Raw genomic sequence first — 20,047 nt, 5'->3', positions numbered from 1 at the left:
TTGAATCTACTTCATAACATTACACTAAACCATGGGGTAGAACCCCAATGGATAAACAGCCGGCCAGGTAGATTTGACGCGCCAGCCATCCAGCTAAGTTCTGAATCAAGGGAGACTGGAACTTAGCAGAAGCGGGAAGCAAGAAGAAAGCGGTATTCGTATCTCTTTCAATCATGAGGCTTTATTTCTTCTCTTGTTCTTTCTATAGAATAGCGAAAAGAGGAAGAGAGAGAGAGAGAGAGAGAGAGAGAGAGGTAAACGGTAGCATATACGGCATCAAGGACATAAAGTGGAGTCTATTTCTTTTTCTTGTGGGGGTTAGGTGTTGTTGTTCTTCATTCGTCATCAAAGATTTGGACTCGGTCGGCGTATTCCCGGATTCGAGAGACGAAGGTTTCTTCGATGTGGTCGCCTTGGCCGCTGGCGACGCGGAGGATCAGATCGTTGAGCGAGGCGCGCCCGAGGATGTCGACGTGGTCTCCTATCTTTTCTTTTAGTTTTGTTCAAGGGGGAGGAGGGGTGTTCGTTTGGGAAGGGAGAGAGGGGTTGGGTTTGTGTGTCTGGCTGATGGATAGGGAAGGAGAAAGAATAGGACGAACCAGTATTAGGCCCGCCTCTGGGCGAGAAACGGTCGGGCTCATGGGGCATCTCGAAGACCTTGATCTTGACGCCGGCGGGGTTGTAGCGTTTGATATGCCAGCCCTTGGCGCACATGTAGCCCGTACTCAGCAAGTTGACGGTGCCGTCGCCCTCGCCCATGTGGACGCCGTGGTCGACGCCGTCGTTGTTGGTGACGGTGGTGTCAATGCTGACGTTAAGGTTGACGAGGGGGTCGCGCTCCTCCTGGTAGAAGTAGCTGCGCTCGGTGGGTTTGCCGACGCCGTAGAAGCAGTAGATCTTCATGTCCGGGGCGAGCGGCAGGCGGGCCTCGAGCGGGTTCAGCCAGGTGCGCGGGTTGTGCTCGTTGGCCTCGACCTCGCGCGCCGTGTGGGCGACCCCGTGCGAGTAGCTGGCCAGCACCTGGTGCCGGTACCAGTCCTCGCCCTCGTCGAGGAGGTAATTCAGACTCTCGGTGATGGTCATGTTCTTGATGATGCGGCTGGTGCCGCTCTCGCGGAAATTGAGCAGGTTGCCGAAGGTCAGGTTCTGGAACGGCTGGTCGTCGGGCGCCCAGGTCGAGTTGCCCCAGACGGCTTCGCCGCCCTTGGGCAGCATGCTGGAGATGCCCGGCATGGCGCGGAAGATCTCGGCGCGCTCCTCCTTCGACAGGAACTTCTCCAGCCCGTAGACGGCGAAGGCGTTCAGCTGCGCGGTGTCGCGCATCTCGCCGGACAGCACGGCCGTAAGTCCCTTGACGGCGCCGAGCATGCAGCCGCTGATGTTGATCCAGTTGGCGACGTGCCGGTTGACCCAGTCCGATCCGCCCTTGCCGTGCTCAGGGTTCTCCACCCATTTGAAGAAGTAGAGCACGACCTGCGAGCCCATACTGTGGGAGGCGAGGGTGACCTTCTCGCCCTTGACCTGTACGGCGGTCTCGATGTACGACTTCAGGCGGCTGAAGTACTGGTCGCGGACCTCCATGTTCGGGTACGACAGCCGCCAGTCATAGGCCGCTGTGAAGGCGTTGGTGGGATCGTAGCCGATGGTCGCGAGGTTCTCGAGGATCTTGTTCCAGATCCAGTAGCCCGTGATGAAGAAATCCGTGGCATCGAAGCCCTGCGCCGCCCGCAATTTGATCCCCGGGGGGTCGAGCCCCGTCTCCTTGTCCAGCATGACATGGTTCTTCCATCCCGCCTTGTCAAGCACTAGAGCCCGCATCATGCTCCAACTGCCCCAGAGTCGCTTGCGGAAGTACTGCCGGGACGCCGGCTCGGTGCCCCAACTTTCTAACCCGGTCGAGATCACGCCAGGGATCATGACCATCGGATGTTTCGCTTGGAAACCTTGCGCTTGCAGATGTAGTCCGACGGCGAACGGGTCGTAGTTCACTGTGTCGCGCTCATGTTGCTAGAAATGCGATGCAGTCAGTATCCATCACTCATACCCCTCCACTGCATGCATCCACGGGCAAGCGGGCAGGCTTACTTTTGTCTGCCTAATATCCCCCGACCGGGGATCCCGGAATGGAAAAGAAGTAACGTACCGTGAATTCCCTCGCATCGTTTAAGAATCCATGCGGCATGACATCCATCAAGGACTCGATGTTGAAGTCCATCAGACTGTCCAGACTGATCACATCCTGCTGGTTGGCGAACAGCACGGCGATTAAGACCCCGAAGAGGCCGCCTAAAGCGAAGATCAAGCCATTGCGCCGTTTACTGCGCGGCTTGTGAATAAAGGACTCGGATCGTTTGGATTGAACAGGACGGGCAGACGCAGCAGGCGCCAGCGAGTCGGCACCGGACTTGTTGGAGTGGTTGGGGGACGACGAGTCGGAGGCAGGCCGGATCTCGTCGTCGTGGTCCTCGTCTTTGCCCAGGCGACGGCGGAGCATATCACCGCCAGATGAAACCAGGTAGATTCAGCTCTCCTTGCAATTAGAAGTCTCTCCCGGTCAGGACAGCAGCAATGACATCGACAGAAGAGTAACAAGGATAACCAGGACCAAAAGCTAACAACAAAATTGGGTAGAAAAAAAAAAGAGGAGAAAGTGCGAAAGCCTGCGGTCAAAGCAAGCCAAACGAACCCCCAGGGGAAAAAGGATGTAAAATCACATGTTTGGGAGGGAAACAAAAAAAGCCCGCCGCGCGGGAAAACTAACAAGAAGTCGGACGTCATCCCGATTGCTTTTCGGCTGGCTCTTTTGCAATCTCATTTCTCCTTCTCCTCTAAAGGAAACACATTCAATCAATTACACACACACAATCACACAGTATCTCATTCTGGCAGGGAAATCCTGACGCATATTCCAACCTCCGATCAATTCAATGCCACCCCATCATCCACCGCTCCAATGAACCCCAATCCTCCACCCCCCGCATCCTCCTCCACCACAACGACAACACCACCAACAACAACAAGCACCACCACCCCAAACCTAACAAATACCCCCCTCCGCTACGTCCGCTACGATGGCGCCCGCGAAGACGAATACGTCCCCGCGATGCGGCAACTAATCTCGAAAGACCTGTCGGAGCCCTACAGCATCTACGTGTACCGATACTTCCTATACCAATGGGGGGAGCTGTGCTTCATGGCGATGGACGATGACCACACGTCCCCAGAAGAAGCTACCCCGCGCATGGTCGGTGTCGTGGTCTCGAAGCTGGAGCCCCACCGCGGCGGGCCTCTGCGCGGGTACATCGCCATGCTGGCCGTGAAGGAGGAGTACCGGGGCCGCGGCATCGCGACCAAGCTTGCGCGGATGGCGATCGATGCGATGATTGAGCGGGATGCGGATGAGGTTTGTTTGTTCCCTTCTCCACCGCTTGCCCTCTTTTAAAGCTCTGTGGACTGCGGTCTTTCAATTTACACAAGGAAACAAAGGAGGAAGAGGAAGGAAGAAAGAAAGAAATAAAGAAAGAAAGAAAGAAACTAACACATCCCCGCATCCACAGATCGTCCTCGAAACCGAAATCACGAATACAGCAGCCATAAAACTCTATGAACGGCTGGGGTTCCTGCGCAGCAAGCGGCTACATCGGTACTATCTGAACGGCAACTCCGCCTATCGGCTCGTGCTATACCTCAAGGAAGGCGTGGGATCGATGCGCACCGCCGGGGCGCTGGATCCTTATTACGCTGCCGGTGTTGCGCCCCTTCCATCCGGCGGCGATCCTTACGGTGTGGCGGAGATGACGGGCGCGCTGGCGGCGCCGGAACCGGCCTTGCTACATGAGAATGGTAGTGGAGGGTGGTGACGCGAATCCGAAAAGGAAATAGAAAGAATACAGATGGGGATGGAAGAAGCGGCCATCAGTTGAGGTGGTAGGGAAGGATCTCTTGTCCCCTCGCTTTCCTTTTGGAAACCTCCATATTGGACATATTAGAACGACCTACCTTTCTATTTCCCCATGACTGACTAATGATTATTTGTATGTATGTGATGAATGAGTGATGTGCTTTGCTTGAATATCGGTTGTTAATGGGCGGTAGAGAGGGAAGAGGGGCCTACAGCAATCTTGCAGCATCAGTGGGATCTGGATTGCGCTTTGTTATTAGATCTGATCTTCATTTCAATATGACTACCCAAGGCTTAGTTTGGAATGTGCATGGTCTTGGCTTTCTCCGTCTGTGTCTCTATATCTATTTCTATTTCCGATTATAATGGCAACGGTGTCGCTAATCTGTACAGTGAAGTGCATATATACATGGTCGCTAAAGGCCAAGCAAGAGAAGGTGAGTGAGGAGGTCTGGGAGGAAGGGGTATGATAACAGGACAGGTATTCGTAAGGGAGGAGGAAGAGGGAAATATTGATACAGGCATCAAGCTAGCACCGTACTGCGTATCCTCAAGATACGAAGCATATCGACCGGCTCAAGGTCATCGCAACCGCAGAAGGCGGCTCAGAAAACAGAATTCCACAGAAGGATGCAGCACTGGCCGGGAGTCACGAAGCTCCTCCTATCGCCACTGCTGCTTCTTCTTGTTGGTCTTGGGGAGCACCTCGACCGAAATGATGTGGTCTTGCATCCATCCAAGGTCCAGAGGAGCCTTGCGAGCCAATGCCTTCCATTCAAGATCCACGATAGCCGCCGCCTCGAGCATCGTATGTAATGGTATGTGAGGCTTGTAAGATTGCGCAACTCGTTGATCGCGCAGCATAATCGCTTCGCTTACGCTGAGCTGGCTGTTACGCCCCTGAGGGTCAACCTTGACGCACAAGTACTTCATGGGGTCTTGAGCATATTCAGCTGGTAGTCCCCGGAATCCAACGCTCTTTGCGGCTTGGGCGGGTCTGGACGGCCCCAGATCAATGCCAAGGATGACCCTCGCCGCGATGGCCTTGCGGAAGGTCGTCTCCGGGCCAGCTTCGTGCAACAGGGATTCATAGACCTTGTCGGTAATCCGACGGCTTACATGTCCTCTCATGCAGGCATACCGCCATAGGACACGGCAGATGTTGTAGTATCCGCCGTGCCATGCGTGCAGAAAAAGTCGCGTCCACCCAGACATATCAAGATCTCTCATCGGATCATCCATGGTCTGGTACAAGTATCGCAAAGCCTGGATGATATTACCCTTGTTGCATGAACCCACAAGGAGAAGGAAAGTGTAAGGCTCAATATGTATTCCATTCTGCCTGCAGAACCTGAACAGTTGGTCTCTAGCCTTCCAGTTCTTCGCGTGTATGATGGCGCACATCATCTGATTGACCAAGCTCGGGCTCCACCACGCGCTGTCATAGTCCCTGGCTATCATTTGCAGGAAAGAATCCATGTCTCCGCCGTCTTGAAGATGATCCACCAACAGTTCGTGGACCACCAGTCGTAACGCTGTCCGCGCACGCGTTGTTTCTTTTAACATCCCCCGCTGTCGTAGACTTTTCACTACTGCCATCTTCGCGGCGGGGTAAATAAAAGTATCAGCAAACGCAAGCCAGGTCTCCACATCGGGGCGGATGCCCAGTTTTTCCATAACATGCAGGCTTTGCCGGAACCGCTTCGGGTTTTGCTCGAGGGCCGTTGACTTGAGCATGATGTTAAAGGTTTCCACAGTCGCAACATGTCTGGTGTTGTGGAAAATACTAAGTGCGATCCAGTATTGCTTGCATCGTACCAAAAATGACAGAGCTTGGCTCAATGCGGCGGTGGACATGAACTTCCGGGAGGCGCTTTTCAGAAAAAGCTCCTCGAGAGCATCAGCCACATCCGCAGCGTGCTGAGCCGGTTTTGCCCTGGATTTGGGTCGAGCCGTTATGAGGTCCTCCACATGATGGGTAAAGTCCCTCACAGAGGCTATAAGCTCTCCCTGCTGTGCAATCTGTTCCACCGTGAACTCAGTGATCCTTTGGCGCATATCCCAGGCGCCGCGAATTAAGGGGATATCTTTGTGTTTGCGTCTATCGACGGAAGGGTAAATAGGAACCGATGGCTTAGGCATGTCGACAACCGGATCCGATTCGTCTTGTAACGTTCTGGTCTCGAGAAGTTCATTTTTGACATCCTCCACAGACGCCGCCGTCCCCTCCAGAATCACCCGGCGATACAACCCGACGCTCTCCGACGGCGGCAGAACGTGTACCCTGCACCCGTGATACACATAACGGTAGAAGATGTTCTCGCCCTTGGACACCATGCCGGCGACCGCTGCAATCGTGTCCTCGCGCACATGTACCTCGAGCTGGTCGGGCTTCAGCGGAACAGTTGCCGGCATTACCCGATCCATCCTGAGTAACCTCTCGAAAACAGCACCCTGCTCTTTTCTTTCCTTTTGTCTCTCCGAAACATCGGTGCGAGGCTTTATATATCGGTGCAAAAGCTTCTTTTTATCGCGGGGCGAGGTCGACGGTAACGCGATGAGGCCTCTCAGCTGGGACCCCTCCCACTTCGAGGAGCCATCGGGCCTTGGTCGATGGGAGGATGGCCGCCGCGCAGCTTGAGGCTCAGCTGTAGTCTCTGTGGCAGTTTTCTTCGAAGTATGTCTTGCGGCGGCGGTAGGGGAAGAAGCGGATAGTTGTCTAGACGAATTGCCAGTCGAGGGCCCTGGGGGTAGTCGAGGCGCGTTTGGTCCACGCTTGCCAGGACGCGAGCGTTGTCTCAGGGGATTAGGAGCAGGATTCGTAGCCGAGAAAGATCTCCGATGCGTGAGTATAGAGGTAAACCAGGAAGGGTAGAGGAAGAGGAGTGGCTCATCGGGGGCAGTCGCGACGTGCTCCAGGGCGGCAGAAATTCTGCGCCTTGTGAGATACGGGCGACTGCGTGAGAGCATTGAAGAGGACCCGAGGGGATGACCCTGGGCAAGAAGGGGAGCGGGAGAACAGGGGGTGGGAGAAATTCAAGTAGCTGTTTTGCAATAGTAAGGTGAAAGGCAAGATCAAAGCTCCGGTGGCCGCTCCGCTGCGGTACTTTCAAAAATGTTTTGTCGGCTAAGGCGGTCAGCGCTCGTCCGAGGTTTTATGCCCGTCACCCACACTCACTCTCCGCAATCACCCCGAGGGAGACCACTTACAAACAAAGGGAGATGGACAGACAATTGAGGTTCAGGTTTCTCTCGAACAGTTGATACTGGGACATTGATAATATAACAGTCAAATCAAAATAAGAATAACACAATCATGCGCCGTGAACACCCAGCTAATCCAAGATATTGACTCCCAAAAGGACACCATGCTACCCATGCAAACAAAGACCAAGCCACTAAGAGGTATACTGGTAAATATGGCCTTCGCGGCCAACCTCGGCTGCTTGGGGAATTCCCTTGATCTCTCCACCATCATCCATGGGACGGAACGAGGCCTTTCCTGAGTACTTTGCCAATAGACCACCCTTCTTTTGGGCTGGAGTCAAGTCCAACATATCCGCCTCGAGGTGCCGATCATCGGCATGGAGCACTTCAGGTCCCGTGAGGTGACGCCGTGCAACCTCCGCAGCTTTCTGGAGATGATCGCGCTTGCGCTGCAGCTCTGCAGCCTCCTTCCCAGTCGCCTCGGAGGTCTCCCGGGACAAATCCTCGGCAACGTCGGACAAGCGGGTGAAGTATTGCCAGCGAGAAGCTTGAAAGACAAACATAGACATGATCTCCGGTATCTGTCATCGACTGAAGTCAGTACACTGGAAAGCAGAAGTAAAGTAGGTCAGAACTCACCTTTCCATCCAAGTAGAAGAGCTCGTCGCCGCCCTCCTGCAAGAACTGCTCTAGGGCGTCCATCTTCTCCCGGTCCACTCTGGCCACTCGCAACGCATGCATCAACGCAGGGATATTGGCGATCTCCTCCACGGGCGCCTCCTCTACCTTCGTGGCGGCCCGACTGAGGTACCCGGACGTCACGCGCGACCTACCATCCACGCTGGACGCCCTCGTCTTCGCCTTACCGGAATGAATCGTAAAGTAATCCTCGTTGAGCATATGAGCCACTTCGATACCCGTGCGGCCACGACGGCTGCGCTCCGACACGCGCTTGACCCGGAGCCGAACCCACCGTCGCCTGCGCACGTACGAATGATACCAGGGGTGGGAGCCATGCCAGGCCGAGGAGCCGAACGAGAACGAGTACTGCCACCCCTGATCATCGACGTCGCCCGACATGTCCACATACCACGTCTTCCAGACCCATTCCCAGCTGGGGTCCGGCAGCTGGGCGTTCGTGATGTTGACGGCACTGTCCCGCCCGTCGGGGGTCGTCCAGGCGGCCGGGTCGAAGTTGAGCAGGGAGCTGTGCGAGTAAAGCGGGATGCCGAAGAAGAACCAGCCGCGCTGGTTCTCGTAGACGATGTCCAGCTCGGTGCCCGGCTTCAGCCCCGTGAGCTTTGGGTGGTTGTGACCCTGATGATCGTCATCCTCGAGGGTGGTGTTACGGGCGCCCGGGTCGAAATCCGCCGACTCAACACCCGGCTGGTCCTCCGGGGAGGATTGCGACGAAGGGCCCGTCGTCAAGCGACTCTCGCCGGCCTGGGTGTCGGTTCTGGTCTCGCTTGTGAACAGATCCCGCCCTTCCGAGGCGCGGCGGTCGGAATTGTCATCGTCGTCAGTGAGACCGAGGCGTTCGGGCTGCCATTTGGCGTATTTGCGCTTGGCGAGCTCGCTCCGGATCGAGGCGCGGGTGAACTTCCGCGAGATGTTTCGGGAGAGGTCCGTTGCGGTGTGCGTTTGCGCCAGCGCATCCTCGGATGGGCGACGGGGAGCAGTCTTGTCGACGAGGCTGATCTTGATAGTGTTTTCCATTGTTCGGCGGTTGGGTTTAGAAGATATTAGCTCAGATAATCACGGCCCAGCGTTGATCTCATTGCAGCAGTATGACTGGTTGCACCTGGAATTGATAGAACAAAAAGGGAAATTTAGGTGGAGCTGAAGTTCAGCAGTACAGCAAGGGGCCAACCCCAGATTCAAGCTCAGGCTTGTATATAATGATAAAGAGTTTTTAAAGAATGGGGTATCTTCCCATAAGGCCAGAGGGGAGAGGAGTGAAATGCAGGAGGATCGACGACCACATTCTGGAGAGATAGGAGTAGTTCTTGAGTGGTAATGTTTTAAGTGAAACCAAGCCAAGTTCCTCACTCACTGATCGATGACATCGTTGTGGGGGGCCGATCGGCACTAAAATTTTGCTGCTGTTGCCTGGCCGCAGCCTGAGGCTACCAACCCCTCCTCTCTCTTTGTTCATGCCTGAAGCTTAAGGCACCAATAAACAATGGCTTCTATCGCCCGCAGCGTGTATCCGTCGTATCTCCGGCATCACTCCATCCCTCCAAGATAAACCAAAACAATAACCCAACAAACGCTCCCGGCCTCCTGGTCTCAAGTAAACCACCTCCCACAAGCGCACACTGCATTCTCTCCCTCACAAGAGATACGCACCCACTCCCAAAACCCCTCGAAGAGAACCCCCCCTTCCTCCGGGAAAATGAACGACACGCACCACCGCAAAATCGAACTCCAATCCCCAGCGGACCTGACCTACCTATACGGCAACACAGTCGCGCTCAGCCGCCAAAAGCTGGACCTCCACCTGCCGCCATCCGCCAACCCAACAACCGACGGACCAGATCCGATGCGCGAACGAGTCCGAGAACTAGTAGACGAGGTACGCTTCTGACCTTCCTTGCCCTGCCCTTTATATCCCCATAATTGAACCAACCAAACCAAACCAAACCAAACCCAACACCAGCCCCCTCCCTTCCTTTTCATCACGAGAAACAAAAGAAAAAGAAAGAAACTAACACAAACCCCGGGGAACCAAAACGAAAAGTACATCCTCCGCACCTTCACAAGCGCATCGTCCTCGATCACAATCAACGGACTGGATTCCTCGTCGAAAGAATTCCCGTTCCCGGCATCGTTCACCGCGCCCTCGGAGCAGGTCGAGTACGAGGCGTATGATGCCAAGTTGGCGGCGCGAGTGACCTCGTTGTATGCGCAGCTGGAGTCGTTGACGACGACGGTGGCGCAGTTGCGGCGGGATGCGCCTGGACGGGCGGCGCGAGCGTATGCGGAGCAGCTGAGGCGGGTTATTGCGGAGGAAGAGGCTTTGGATCTTGAGATTGAGGGGCGAGAGGGGGAGGGACAGGAGGATGAGTTGAAGGTGGAGAGTGAGGGGTCAAATACTCAGGAATCTGCTGCTGCTGCTGCTGCTGCTGCTACTGTTGGTAATCAAAATGAAGATGGAGCAGCAGGGGAGAATCAGAATCAGGATCAGGAGATGACGGGCACGGAGAACGGAACAACGACTGCAGCTGCGAATCCGGATGGTGTGGCAGTCGGGGATACGGAGATGGTTGATGCACATGGAGATGCTGAGGTTGGAGCAACAACTACCACCAAAACAAGAAGGTCGGCTCGATTGGCGCGGCGGCGCGCAAAGCTGCAGCTTCCGCTGGGCACAGAGCATGAGGCGGAGCGCTGGCGCAGCGGGGAGATGGCCGAGGTCTACGAGGATGCCCTGCGCACGCTGCTTCGGCTACAGGGTGAAGCTCTGGCAGGGCAGGCCGCGACATCAGACGCTGAGGGCGCAGACGGGAACGCTCTGGCGTCGACGGTGGGAAAGGCCGAGCGCGCTGGTCGGGCGGTCGAGGTTGTGGAAAAGAAAACGAAGAAATAATGGACTACAATCAGTCGCGTCTCTGGATGTCTCGATTGACCTTTTATTCGCATCTCTCATTTCATTATTGTCGAACTTTCTTCATCATCGGGATTGGATTGGCGTCGGTGGCCTAGGTAGGCTTGGGATGATACCAGATTGGTTTAGGTGCATTGTGTTAACGGTACTGGATAGTCAACTTTTCTTATTGGGTTTGCGGATTTTGTGAATTGGAATGGAAGATACATAGCTATTGCCTGCTTGCAACGCTGGTCGTATAAATGCTGCGAATGTCTTATGTACTCCAAATCTACGTATCTCTATCCAACCCCCACGTATAAGACTTGTATCGTCCAATGTGGCATTGCTCCTCACCTGCACACCGATCCATAAAATGCACCCCGACACGCTTGGAAAGTGTTGAAATCTAAGCCCAAGAGACGACAAAAGAAATGAGATGATGAGACGAGCAGGAAAAGCAACTAACTAGGTCATGCTTCCAGAGCCACCATCAGTATCCCCATGTAATAAGCCCACAGAAATCAAGTCTGCAAGCAGTGTTATCTGATATTGAATAATGTTTGAGGTGGAACTGATAGGGCATTCGCATTGGAATCTTGCCCGGAAAAAAAAAACAAGAGGGAAGAAAAACAGCAGACCAAACAACTCTAGCAACAAAAGAAGGGATATAGATTGGCAAAATCGTGCCTGAAGCTTTTACCATATTGATCCAATATAACGAGGACAAGAAATGAAACCCCCATCGAGGGGGAAGAAAACAAAGACAAGGGCTCTATGCGCTAGGTTGGGGAACCGCAACAGCCGGCTCCTCGCTCTTGATCACATTCTGTTCCTCCTTGGGCGTAGCCCACTTGGGAGGCTTGGCCCACTCGGGTTCCTGCCAAGGTCCCATGTCACTGAGCTCGCAACCGCCGCTGCACTTGCAAGTACCTCCGAATTCTTCGGGGAGGTTTTCGATGGGGACCTGGGCCAACAGCTCCTTCTTGTAGTTGGAGCCCAGAATGTGGATCTTGTTCACGGTGACGGGGTCAAGGAACTTCTTCACAAAGCTGAACACGCCGCTGAAACCCCAAGGAGCGTTGATCAGATAGAGCTTACCCAGACGCTCGGGATAGTAGTTCTGGGAGATACCAGACGCCTGGGAGAGGTATCCGTACACCGACGGGGCGCTGGTGATTCCGACGCCCTTGAGGTCCATGATGGTGCAGCAGGTTTCCAGGAGCTTGCCGGCCTTGCGCGAGCAGGCGGGCAACCGGGGATCGGCGAGCTTCTCGTACTCAGTCACGAGATTCTGGAGCATGCGTTCTTCGGTGGTGATCTTGTGCAGGGCGTTAAGGTCAATCTTGCCCAGCTTCTCGATATAGACGGGCCGACCATCCTAGACGATACCAAACTCATTAGCGCCCGAGTACATCTCCTCGTAGAGAACACCTCGTTTGATCTCGGGATCATACCTTGTCCGTCTTGTGGTAGTATTGAGGGTAATATTCGAAGACCTTGGGCTTTTCCGCGTAATCGAAAGTGCGGACAAGCTCGTCGGTTCCGAATTCTTTCCGCCACTTCTCACTCTCGACGAACCTGATCACAGATGACGTTAGCTCGTTTGCACCTATCGGGTAGGAAGATCCAGCCGTCTGGGTGAAAATATCGAGACATGCCGATTGGAGGCATCGACAAACTTGTCTCCGTCGCTTCGAGCGGGGAATTGCTATCTAGGCACAAGCAGAGAACACGTACATAGCTTTAGCAGCGGCGACATCAAACTTCCGAGCTCTCAGAAAGCGCAGCAAGGTCAGAGTGTCCAGTCTATCGGTGTAGCCAAGCTGCTCCAGTTCGCTCCGGAGCTGTTCCACCTTAGCATCTTGCTCTGGAGTGGTGTGGCCGGGATGGCCTGGCTGAGCCTCCGGCGCGGTGATCGGGAAATCGTAGTTGTCGTATTTGGAAGGAGTAGCCATATTGAAGTTGTGTGCGGGAGGGGAGAGAGGTGTGAGGGAGAAAGAAATGGAGGAAAGGGAGGTAGGTGGAACGGAGGAGCGTCGTAAAGTCGGGTTTAAGAAAGGCTAAACTTCCGTCGAGGGCAGGAAAGGGGAGGGGAGCGGCGAGGATAAATTGGGCGGTGCAGGGGGGGGGGGGGGAGGAGGGAGAGGTGGGGGAGAGAGGGACCGTCTCTTTAAGCGGGAACGTCGCGGGTTGAGGAGGATCAAAAAGTAGAGTCCAAGGGGTAGTAGGGAGGGGGCAAATGAGAGAAATTATTGGTGGGGTATTGAGAAGAGATTCCGATTTAGAAATATGTGCAAATCGTTTGATTGCTTGGAAGATAGATCAGATTATAATCAGCAATCAAACAAGAGGAATGAAAAGGAAAGGAAAACAACATGGGAGAAAGAAGGAAAGCGTTGGCGGCCTAAATTGATTGCCTGATAAGGGAGGCCTCATCAACAGGCGGTCACCGAGTCTTTACTTCCTTAGCAAGCACCGCTCTTGACTCTCCATTCTGTTCTGATCAGCGGAGCTGTTTCCCCTCTGTCTTCCCTTTGCATTTCCATACCCATATTTCCGTCTGGATCTGCTGGGTGACGTAGGTGTGGCCTGTCTTCCGTTGGTTCGCGATCGGTGGCCGATCCGAGATCTTACTACGAGTACAGCGATTGATGGCCCAGTGTGCCCGTCCATCACATTCAAAAGATGGCCAAGTAAATATTCAACAGCACAGAGTCAAGTCGGAAAGATCTTCTTCATTAGGTGCCATATCGCGGCAAGGTAACGCTAATCCAAGGGTTATAGGTACATATATAGACAGTATGACATAATACGGCATAAAAATGAGTCAACAAGATACAAACGTGCACTGTAATCCTATTAAAGTGCAGTGGCCAAATCAAATCCAGACACAAATCATCTCAGGATATAACCGTCGCTAAATTGGACGGAAATAACAAAACGTGATCCAAGCCACGGCCGCTCGTCCTCGAACCAGCGAGGACAGATCCCCTTTGCCACCCTGGGATCGACGGGCGTGCTCACCATTATTACCGCCCTGTATAGGCAACAGTCCCCAACAGAAAGAGGGGAGGAATGGAACTAAAGTCGAAATCATCGCAAAGGTTTTCGATGATTGATCGTCAAACCCATCTTGGGAACGAGCGAGGACAATCGAAGAATGTAATGATCAGTCATCCATCCGTCTCTAATTCATGGCGTAAAACAAACAAACGAACCAGCAGCAGCAGCAGCTGTTCCGAGTATGAATACCCAAACATCAGGAGCTTGCCGCTAGTCGTACGCTTGAGTTCATTTAAATCGTCACGGTTATCGGCCGGGAAGCCGAAAACCGAGGGCTTCCTACCAGCCCTTCTTCCGTGCAAATCGTTTGTTCAGAAGTGCGAGGACCTTCGAAACATTAAATTGCACGTACTCCAGGTCCAGGTCTTCCTGGTTATCCTTCTGCATTTCAAGTAGATCGTCAAGCTTGAGATCAAGCTCCAGAAGGCCACGTGCACGACCTATGGTCACTCGGTGTTAGTATCATGTCTGCAGGCAGCCACGGGTGTGACATCCTTGAGCTTACCTTTATAGTGAAGGCTAATGACGAAGGTGCCTGGCAAGGGACTCTTGAACATGAAGTAGATGTTCGCCCTTCGGTTCTCAGGAACATTACTCTTCCGGATAACGCCTTCTTTCTCAAGTTGTTGATGGGTGAATTTGTAGGGTCCAAGCTCTTGGTGCTTCTGTTGTTTTCGCTGCTTGCCCTCCGATTGACTGCGGACGTTGTGCAAGTATGACTTGTATGTTTCAAGCTGACCCACCAAGTAGGCGTTGTGATCGCGGATGGTGGCGAAGACTTCTTCCAACTTCTTAGTTTCTTCCAATACCTTTTCTTTCAAGGACCCCAGATGCACCAGTTCCTGTTCCACTTCGTCGCGGAGAAGGCTGAAATCGTCCGATCGGTCGATCACTCCCATCTCTTGGAGTTGACTCAACAGCTCCATGGTGCGAATGCCCTTCTTGACCATGGCCGCGTCGCCAGTCTTCGAGGTCGCCGCTGCCTCTGCGATGCGGTAAAGGCGGAGAGGGCGTCTGGCAACTGGAGAGTCGGGGGGCAAAGAACGCAAGATGTGAACGAATGTGGATTTGGCTTCCATGAAGAACACTTCCTCTTGGGTGATATCAAGGGCCGAAGTCAAATCATCCAATGCAGTGGTTTCCCAGCGGCTGAACAGGGGAACTGTAATAGTCCTGTTCTCCTTGCGTGGAACCTGAGGCGGTGCTGTCCCGAGTTCCTGCAACAACACATGGAGATGAGAATGCTGATCTTGAGCCAAGGCCACATTGTGTTTCTCCAACAATGCATGCGTAGCATACATCTCATTGAGAGTGATCTGCAACTCCAAGTCACGCTTGGATAGAGCTATATAATTGTCCATCTCTAAGCTTTCGTAGAAATCCTGTACCTCGCACAGATCAAGCATGAATTTGTTGACTCGTTCCTTGTTCTGCTCGATGAAGGGTTGCAGTTTCGCCATGTAGGGCTCCTTTGCATAGGAGGGCTTATTTGCTAGATTTTGGAGCATCTTGGCGATCAATGTGAGCGTGCGGCGGGGCTTCTCCGTTGGCGTTGACTCTATCAACATGTACGACCTCGGAGTGACAATGGCGGGATTGATGAAGCGGAGGAAGAAGAATCCACCGATGAGGGTACAGATCGTCTGATCCTGCGCGTCTGGGTATTTGCGACGAGACAAACTTCGAATTTGCTTGCAGATCCACCGAATGCCATACGGGGCTTCGTCCACGTGATCTATGATCGTTGACAAGAATCTGTTTGCTAGCTCAGTGAGCATTTTCAGGCGCGGCTCAATGATGGCCTGTACTTGCTTGTTCTCCGCTGCGGCTTCCGCCGTAACAGACCTTGCAAGGTAATCAGGCAGTGATCCGTTCTCCTCTTCAATCTCCTTCACCATAGTCTCGTACACCTTCAGCGGGTTGATCTCCAAGTCGACATCACGTAGTTCGATTAGAGAATTGATTTGATCGGCTAGAACCTGCTTAAGATAGCTTTGACCAGGCCCACGTCGCGTATATGTAGTCATCATGCGTGAGACCGGAGTGTTCTGGCGCAAGAGGGACGAGTATTCCGGTGTATTATCAAATTGATAAGTAAGAACAGACTGAAACATGGTGAGAAGCAGGTGTTCTTCACGGCTCTCGTACTGATTTCCGTAGATTGTGAACATAACCGTTTGGAGAAGGGAGTCAATCTCGGACATGGAAACTAGTCGACAAAGATGGGCGATATGACGCGGCTCTGACTGAAGGAGAAATAGCAGATTGCCATACTTCTGAGTTTTGTCATCATTAGGGAAGAATCCTTCCTGAGGATCCAAGACTTCGTCGAGGTGATTGGCGACTTCGTTTTGCTGAAATCAAGTGAGATGTTAACACTGGAGGGAACCAATATCGGTGGCTGTCAAATGCGTACCTCTTCTAGCGCCATACGATTCTGGATCAACAGCGCTATACGAGAATCCAGGTACCGGACATCCTTTTCCAGAACAAAGTTCTTCTTCGATTGCGAGGAAATATTCGTCTTCAGCTCTTGCAAAAACTTCTGGGCTGTTTCAATCAATGTTAGGACAGCCAAGTGAGGGATCCGAGATCGCAACGGACTCACCTCTCGCTAGGTCATCCGAAATTTCCAAATCTCTATCCTTTGCCGACATCGACATGTATAGCGCATTCATGGACATCCGCTTCGATTGGCGGAGAGACCGCGTATCGTGGGACGACATAGTGTTCTGGCGCGTCATAGGTTGGAAAGAGGAGGACGAGGAGGTAGAAGTTCTGGAAGCGGGTTGTAGCATCGTTGCAACCGACATTGTGTGAGCAAAGGAGCGTGACAGTGCGCTGAAGAGAGGCACTCAAGATGGAGTGGGTCGCAATCGATACGCACAACCAGCTACCACACAGAGCCCTTTCAGCGTGTTGTTATTGACTGTCACGAATAGCGGTCTGTAAATCCTGAAAGGATCGAAAACCCGGGGTCATATGGCGCCGCGACGTTGAAGAAGCGCAACCAGGTAACGTTGCGCGTTCAGCGGTAGCCCCTAACAAATGCGGATGCGGAATCTGGCCGAAGACCAGGCAGGGAAAAAGTAAGCGACCGTCGAATTGGCGATTGAGGCCCTGACAGGTCTAAAAGTGGACGGGAGGGAAGGACAAATGTTGGAGAGAAGCAGACGAGGATTCGCTCGAAGTAAAGGATTGATGGGAGTGCGAGCGAAATGGGTCGCGATCAACAGGAGACGGTGATTCGAATACTCTCCGGCGGCTATGAGTCGGCTGGGAGAACGAGGGAGTCGGTGGGAATAACTCCGAAAGAACTTAGGAGAGACGAGAAATGGTAAAGGGATTGCGAGCTCCAGGATATGGGTGAGATGGAATGATAAGTATAAGCGAGCCCACTGCCGAATAGAAGAAGGGAGCGCAAGGCAAGGACGGGCAGGAATTAATTAATAGTAGATGGATGGAGAGAGGAGAAAGAGAGAGAGAGAGCGCGCGCGCGAGAGCAAAAAAGACTTGGGAAGTAGTGAGGGAGGAGGGGGGCAGGAGGAGAAAGATGCCGCCGGTCGGACGCAGATGGAAATCAGGGCCACCCGTCCCAAGTAGTACTAGTCAGTCGCAGTGCCGTCCTAGCTTGCACCGGCAAGTATAACACTGACAACAATTGAATAACCTCAATGTTGCTCTTTGATAATAGCCAGAGTCTTGAAAGAATGAAAACAATGGTCGGTAGGTTGAGTTAAGCTACAATGGATAATAAGTATAATGAGTGTGGTGGCAGGCTTCTAGTCAGATTGGCGAGAGGAAAGGAGTGTGTGCGCCAGTAGTGATCGTAAGAGGGAGGAGGAGAAAGAAGAATGGATGGCTGGATTTGGGGGGGGAAGAAGATCAGAGGAGGATGGATTGTTGGTTCTTAGGTCAGTTTGAGTTGAAAAAAGTGGGTAACCCCAAGACTAAGAGGGGAAAGGAACAGAGAGAGAGAGAGAATAAAAAAATAATAACACAAGAACTCGAATTGGAGAGGGGTGAAGGGGAAGGGCAAAAAGAAAAAAAAAAATAAATAAGGAAAAAGAGAGAGGTGGAGTTGGTCTCCGTGTCTTGCAGCAACAGTGAACGGGGTTGAAAGGAACCTGGAAGGGCCAAGCAGGTACGCAATGCGGTTGACTCGCTGAAAAAGGGTGTGAGTGGTGGTAGATATCTACTGGTGGGCGGTACTTTGCCAGGCACCGGCATGCATAAGCTCTCCTCCCTTTTGCCTTTTCTTCCTCTTTTCCCCTCTCCTTTTGAAGTTTCATGCTGGTCGGCAAAGACAGGCCGAAAAGAGGGGGACGGTGTGCATGAGGTGATGATACTGACTACTCCTAACTACTAAGTGTTAAAAGTAAATTGATTATTAGGATGGAGAGAGGTTGCTCCAGAGCTCTCCACTCTGCAATCAACACTCAACCCCTCCAGGACCCCAGCGCGAAGAACCATGCCCTGTTCTTCAACGCTCTTGTCCCCCCCTTCCCAAGCAACCAACGCTACCAATCCTGCTCCGACTCTCGGAAGTTTCCAACACAATTTGTGCATGATACACGCATAGAAGACTGAAGAATGATTGAAGTGATCATCATTATGTTCATGACGCTTCCCTGGTCAGACATTTAGACATTGTCTAAGAGATCCATGACTATCTGTTTTGGATATGCTGGCTGGCCATGAACGGTATCAGGCTGAGTGGTTTGCCATTTATCTTTTTCTTCCCGATCAAGTTTGAGGAATCCATCATGTCCCTCGTTTGGATTCCAAGTTGCCTTTAATCTCTACAGAATGCTTGCAAAGAAAAACAGTAATCTATGGATGGTCGGCAACCCACCAGTGACCACGCTCCCTTTCGTCAGGGACCTACAGTAAGCCGTCCGGAACGCGGGAGAGAAATGATCATGGGATGGGATTGTACCGCCCCATCCGTCATCTCGATGCCAATTGCGACACTCCATCCTCCCTCTCCGTGTCGCTGCGCCAATGATGATAATCGGATGATCGTCTCCCGAGAGTCATGATTCGACCGCTGGAACAAAGAGCCAGACGGTCGACATGCAACCAGACGCAAGGGGGAAACCTGGGCGGAGTTCCTATCTGTGGCACGTACGGAGTATCCAGTTAAGCAAAAGAACGAGCTAGTCCGGATGAGTGCTCAGAACGACACTTGCGTCGGGACTAGATGAGTTGATGTCCACCTTGACTATTCAAAAGTCCTTGGCGGATAGAACTTAGCACGAGACTAGTCTAAACGACGAGTGCGCATCGCATGAGCCTGTCGTCGGCGGTGCAGGAAGACCGGTCCCTTATTATCCGAGTTGGCTTTCCCCAACTCTTTACCCCTGGCCCAATGCGCCCATCCCATGGGTCGTGCCATCAGGAGTTCGGGACCTGCAGCGGAGAATGCTGCCACTTGCCACCACCGCCGTTCGGTCGGTCGGTCGGAAATGCCAGGGCAATGGAGGAAGAACTGAGGGGTTGACGATTCGACTGGACACGCAAGAGAGATACGAGTACTCGTACTATGTATGTAGCTTCACATCACCCGTATGTCCTATCACCGACGCAACGTGTCCGGAGAAAGGTCCAACTTTTGAGTCTCGTATGCGAGACTTGGGTGAGAACGTTGCCGTACGGAAACTCCCCGCCGAACTTTCTACGAGCGAGCCACGAAGATACAGGGCCGCGCGAAAGTCGCGGAGGATATGACAAATCCCCAGGTGATCTTCAATGGGCTGCGATTGAGTCCTACTTAGTAAGTTTGGTATCTTCCCGCCAATCTGAAAGGGAGGAAGCTGATGAACCCTTCCGTGAGCTGAGAGGGGCAAGCAAAAGTATGTATGGTACAGACTCGGAGTAAGTATACAGACAAGGGAGGCCCACCGTTCTTGTGCGTCCTTGTTCATCCTTTCTGCCCTTTGTGACCCAAGGATGGTCATGCGAAATAGCAATGCCACGCTAGACTCATACTTCATGTATTCCTCCAACCCATCGCTGTGTGACATGGACATTTGTAGGTAAGAATAGCCACGACCTGAAACCCCGTGGATTTTTTTTCACCCCCCTGGATTGTTCGTTTATTCATTAATTTCTGGTTTGCAGCAAGTGCCACCCACCCACATCCACACTTGGACTCCGGGTGTGACCCGTGACCACTGGGTACCACTTTTCACTACTAGAGAATTACTGAAGCAGTTAGCGTGGCAAGCTAAAAAGGTCCGCCTGATCAGATCGAAGGGGCCCAAGGCTGGTACCTGCGTCAATCC

General features: G+C 53.0%; 7 protein-coding genes across 7 annotated transcripts; 2 read left to right on the top strand and 5 right to left on the bottom strand.

Moving 5' to 3' along the window:
• Positions 1 to 160: 160 nt before the first annotated feature.
• Positions 161 to 2,494, bottom strand: BO97DRAFT_371878 (phospholipid:diacylglycerol acyltransferase; the record flags this gene model as incomplete). The annotated part of the gene is made up of 3 exons (XM_025692841.1): positions 161 to 481; positions 600 to 2,007; positions 2,144 to 2,494. 3 exons carry the CDS (start codon positions 2,492 to 2,494, stop codon positions 336 to 338), a joined length of 1,905 nt encoding a protein of 634 aa, XP_025550057.1. The 3' UTR covers positions 161 to 335.
• A 283-nt stretch (positions 2,495 to 2,777) lies between these two features.
• Positions 2,778 to 4,190, top strand: BO97DRAFT_444385 (peptide alpha-N-acetyltransferase MAK3). Its single transcript, XM_025698457.1, has 2 exons — positions 2,778 to 3,403; positions 3,558 to 4,190. The coding sequence occupies exons 1-2, from the start codon at positions 2,954 to 2,956 to the stop codon at positions 3,858 to 3,860; spliced, it is 753 nt and encodes a 250-aa protein (XP_025550056.1). The 5' UTR covers positions 2,778 to 2,953; the 3' UTR covers positions 3,861 to 4,190.
• Positions 4,191 to 4,416: 226 nt separating this feature from the next.
• Positions 4,417 to 7,099, bottom strand: BO97DRAFT_115838 (uncharacterized protein). The gene has a single exon (XM_025689941.1). It carries the CDS (start codon positions 6,869 to 6,871, stop codon positions 4,565 to 4,567), a length of 2,307 nt encoding a protein of 768 aa, XP_025550055.1. The 5' UTR covers positions 6,872 to 7,099; the 3' UTR covers positions 4,417 to 4,564.
• A 51-nt stretch (positions 7,100 to 7,150) lies between these two features.
• BO97DRAFT_371870 (uncharacterized protein) lies at positions 7,151 to 9,119 on the bottom strand. Its single transcript, XM_025692840.1, has 2 exons — positions 7,748 to 9,119; positions 7,151 to 7,689 (listed from the first exon to the last, which is right to left on the bottom strand). The coding sequence occupies exons 1-2, from the start codon at positions 8,822 to 8,824 to the stop codon at positions 7,300 to 7,302; spliced, it is 1,467 nt and encodes a 488-aa protein (XP_025550054.1). The 5' UTR covers positions 8,825 to 9,119; the 3' UTR covers positions 7,151 to 7,299.
• Positions 9,120 to 9,337: 218 nt separating this feature from the next.
• Positions 9,338 to 10,916, top strand: BO97DRAFT_406670 (uncharacterized protein). Its single transcript, XM_025695461.1, has 2 exons — positions 9,338 to 9,683; positions 9,849 to 10,916. Exons 1-2 carry the CDS (start codon positions 9,504 to 9,506, stop codon positions 10,695 to 10,697), a joined length of 1,029 nt encoding a protein of 342 aa, XP_025550053.1. The 5' UTR covers positions 9,338 to 9,503; the 3' UTR covers positions 10,698 to 10,916.
• Positions 10,917 to 11,469: 553 nt separating this feature from the next.
• On the bottom strand, positions 11,470 to 12,652 carry BO97DRAFT_348427 (SEC14 family lipid-binding protein; the record flags this gene model as incomplete). Its single annotated transcript, XM_025691885.1, has 3 exons — positions 11,470 to 12,075; positions 12,152 to 12,275; positions 12,435 to 12,652. The coding sequence occupies 3 exons, from the start codon at positions 12,650 to 12,652 to the stop codon at positions 11,470 to 11,472; spliced, it is 948 nt and encodes a 315-aa protein (XP_025550052.1).
• Positions 12,653 to 14,039: 1,387 nt separating this feature from the next.
• On the bottom strand, positions 14,040 to 16,573 carry BO97DRAFT_348581 (Ras GTPase activating protein IRA2; the record flags this gene model as incomplete). Its single annotated transcript, XM_025691892.1, has 4 exons — positions 14,040 to 14,200; positions 14,266 to 16,114; positions 16,177 to 16,310; positions 16,369 to 16,573. The coding sequence occupies 4 exons, from the start codon at positions 16,571 to 16,573 to the stop codon at positions 14,040 to 14,042; spliced, it is 2,349 nt and encodes a 782-aa protein (XP_025550051.1).
• Positions 16,574 to 20,047: the final 3,474 nt, after the last annotated feature.

The sequence above is a fragment of the Aspergillus homomorphus genome (genome assembly GCF_003184865.1).
Source record: "Aspergillus homomorphus CBS 101889 unplaced genomic scaffold BO97scaffold_26, whole genome shotgun sequence".
Classification (NCBI taxonomy): Eukaryota; Fungi; Ascomycota; class Eurotiomycetes; order Eurotiales; family Aspergillaceae; genus Aspergillus; species Aspergillus homomorphus.
Note: the sequence above shows the minus strand (reverse complement) of the source record. Positions and strands in the feature narration are given on the sequence as shown.

Coding starts and splice junctions, on each gene's coding strand:
- BO97DRAFT_444385 (XM_025698457.1), top strand. CDS start 2,954: ATGAACCCCAATCCTCCACCCCCCGCATCCTCCTCCACCACAACGACA. Junction 3,404..3,557: donor TTGAGCGGGATGCGGATGAG/GTTTGTTTGTTC, acceptor CCGCATCCACAG/ATCGTCCTCGAAACCGAAAT.
- BO97DRAFT_406670 (XM_025695461.1), top strand. CDS start 9,504: ATGAACGACACGCACCACCGCAAAATCGAACTCCAATCCCCAGCGGAC. Junction 9,684..9,848: donor TCCGAGAACTAGTAGACGAG/GTACGCTTCTGA, acceptor CAAAACGAAAAG/TACATCCTCCGCACCTTCAC.
- BO97DRAFT_371870 (XM_025692840.1), bottom strand. CDS start 8,824: ATGGAAAACACTATCAAGATCAGCCTCGTCGACAAGACTGCTCCCCGT. Junction 7,690..7,747: donor TCTTCTACTTGGATGGAAAG/GTGAGTTCTGAC, acceptor AGTCGATGACAG/ATACCGGAGATCATGTCTAT.
- BO97DRAFT_115838 (XM_025689941.1), bottom strand. CDS start 6,871: ATGCTCTCACGCAGTCGCCCGTATCTCACAAGGCGCAGAATTTCTGCC.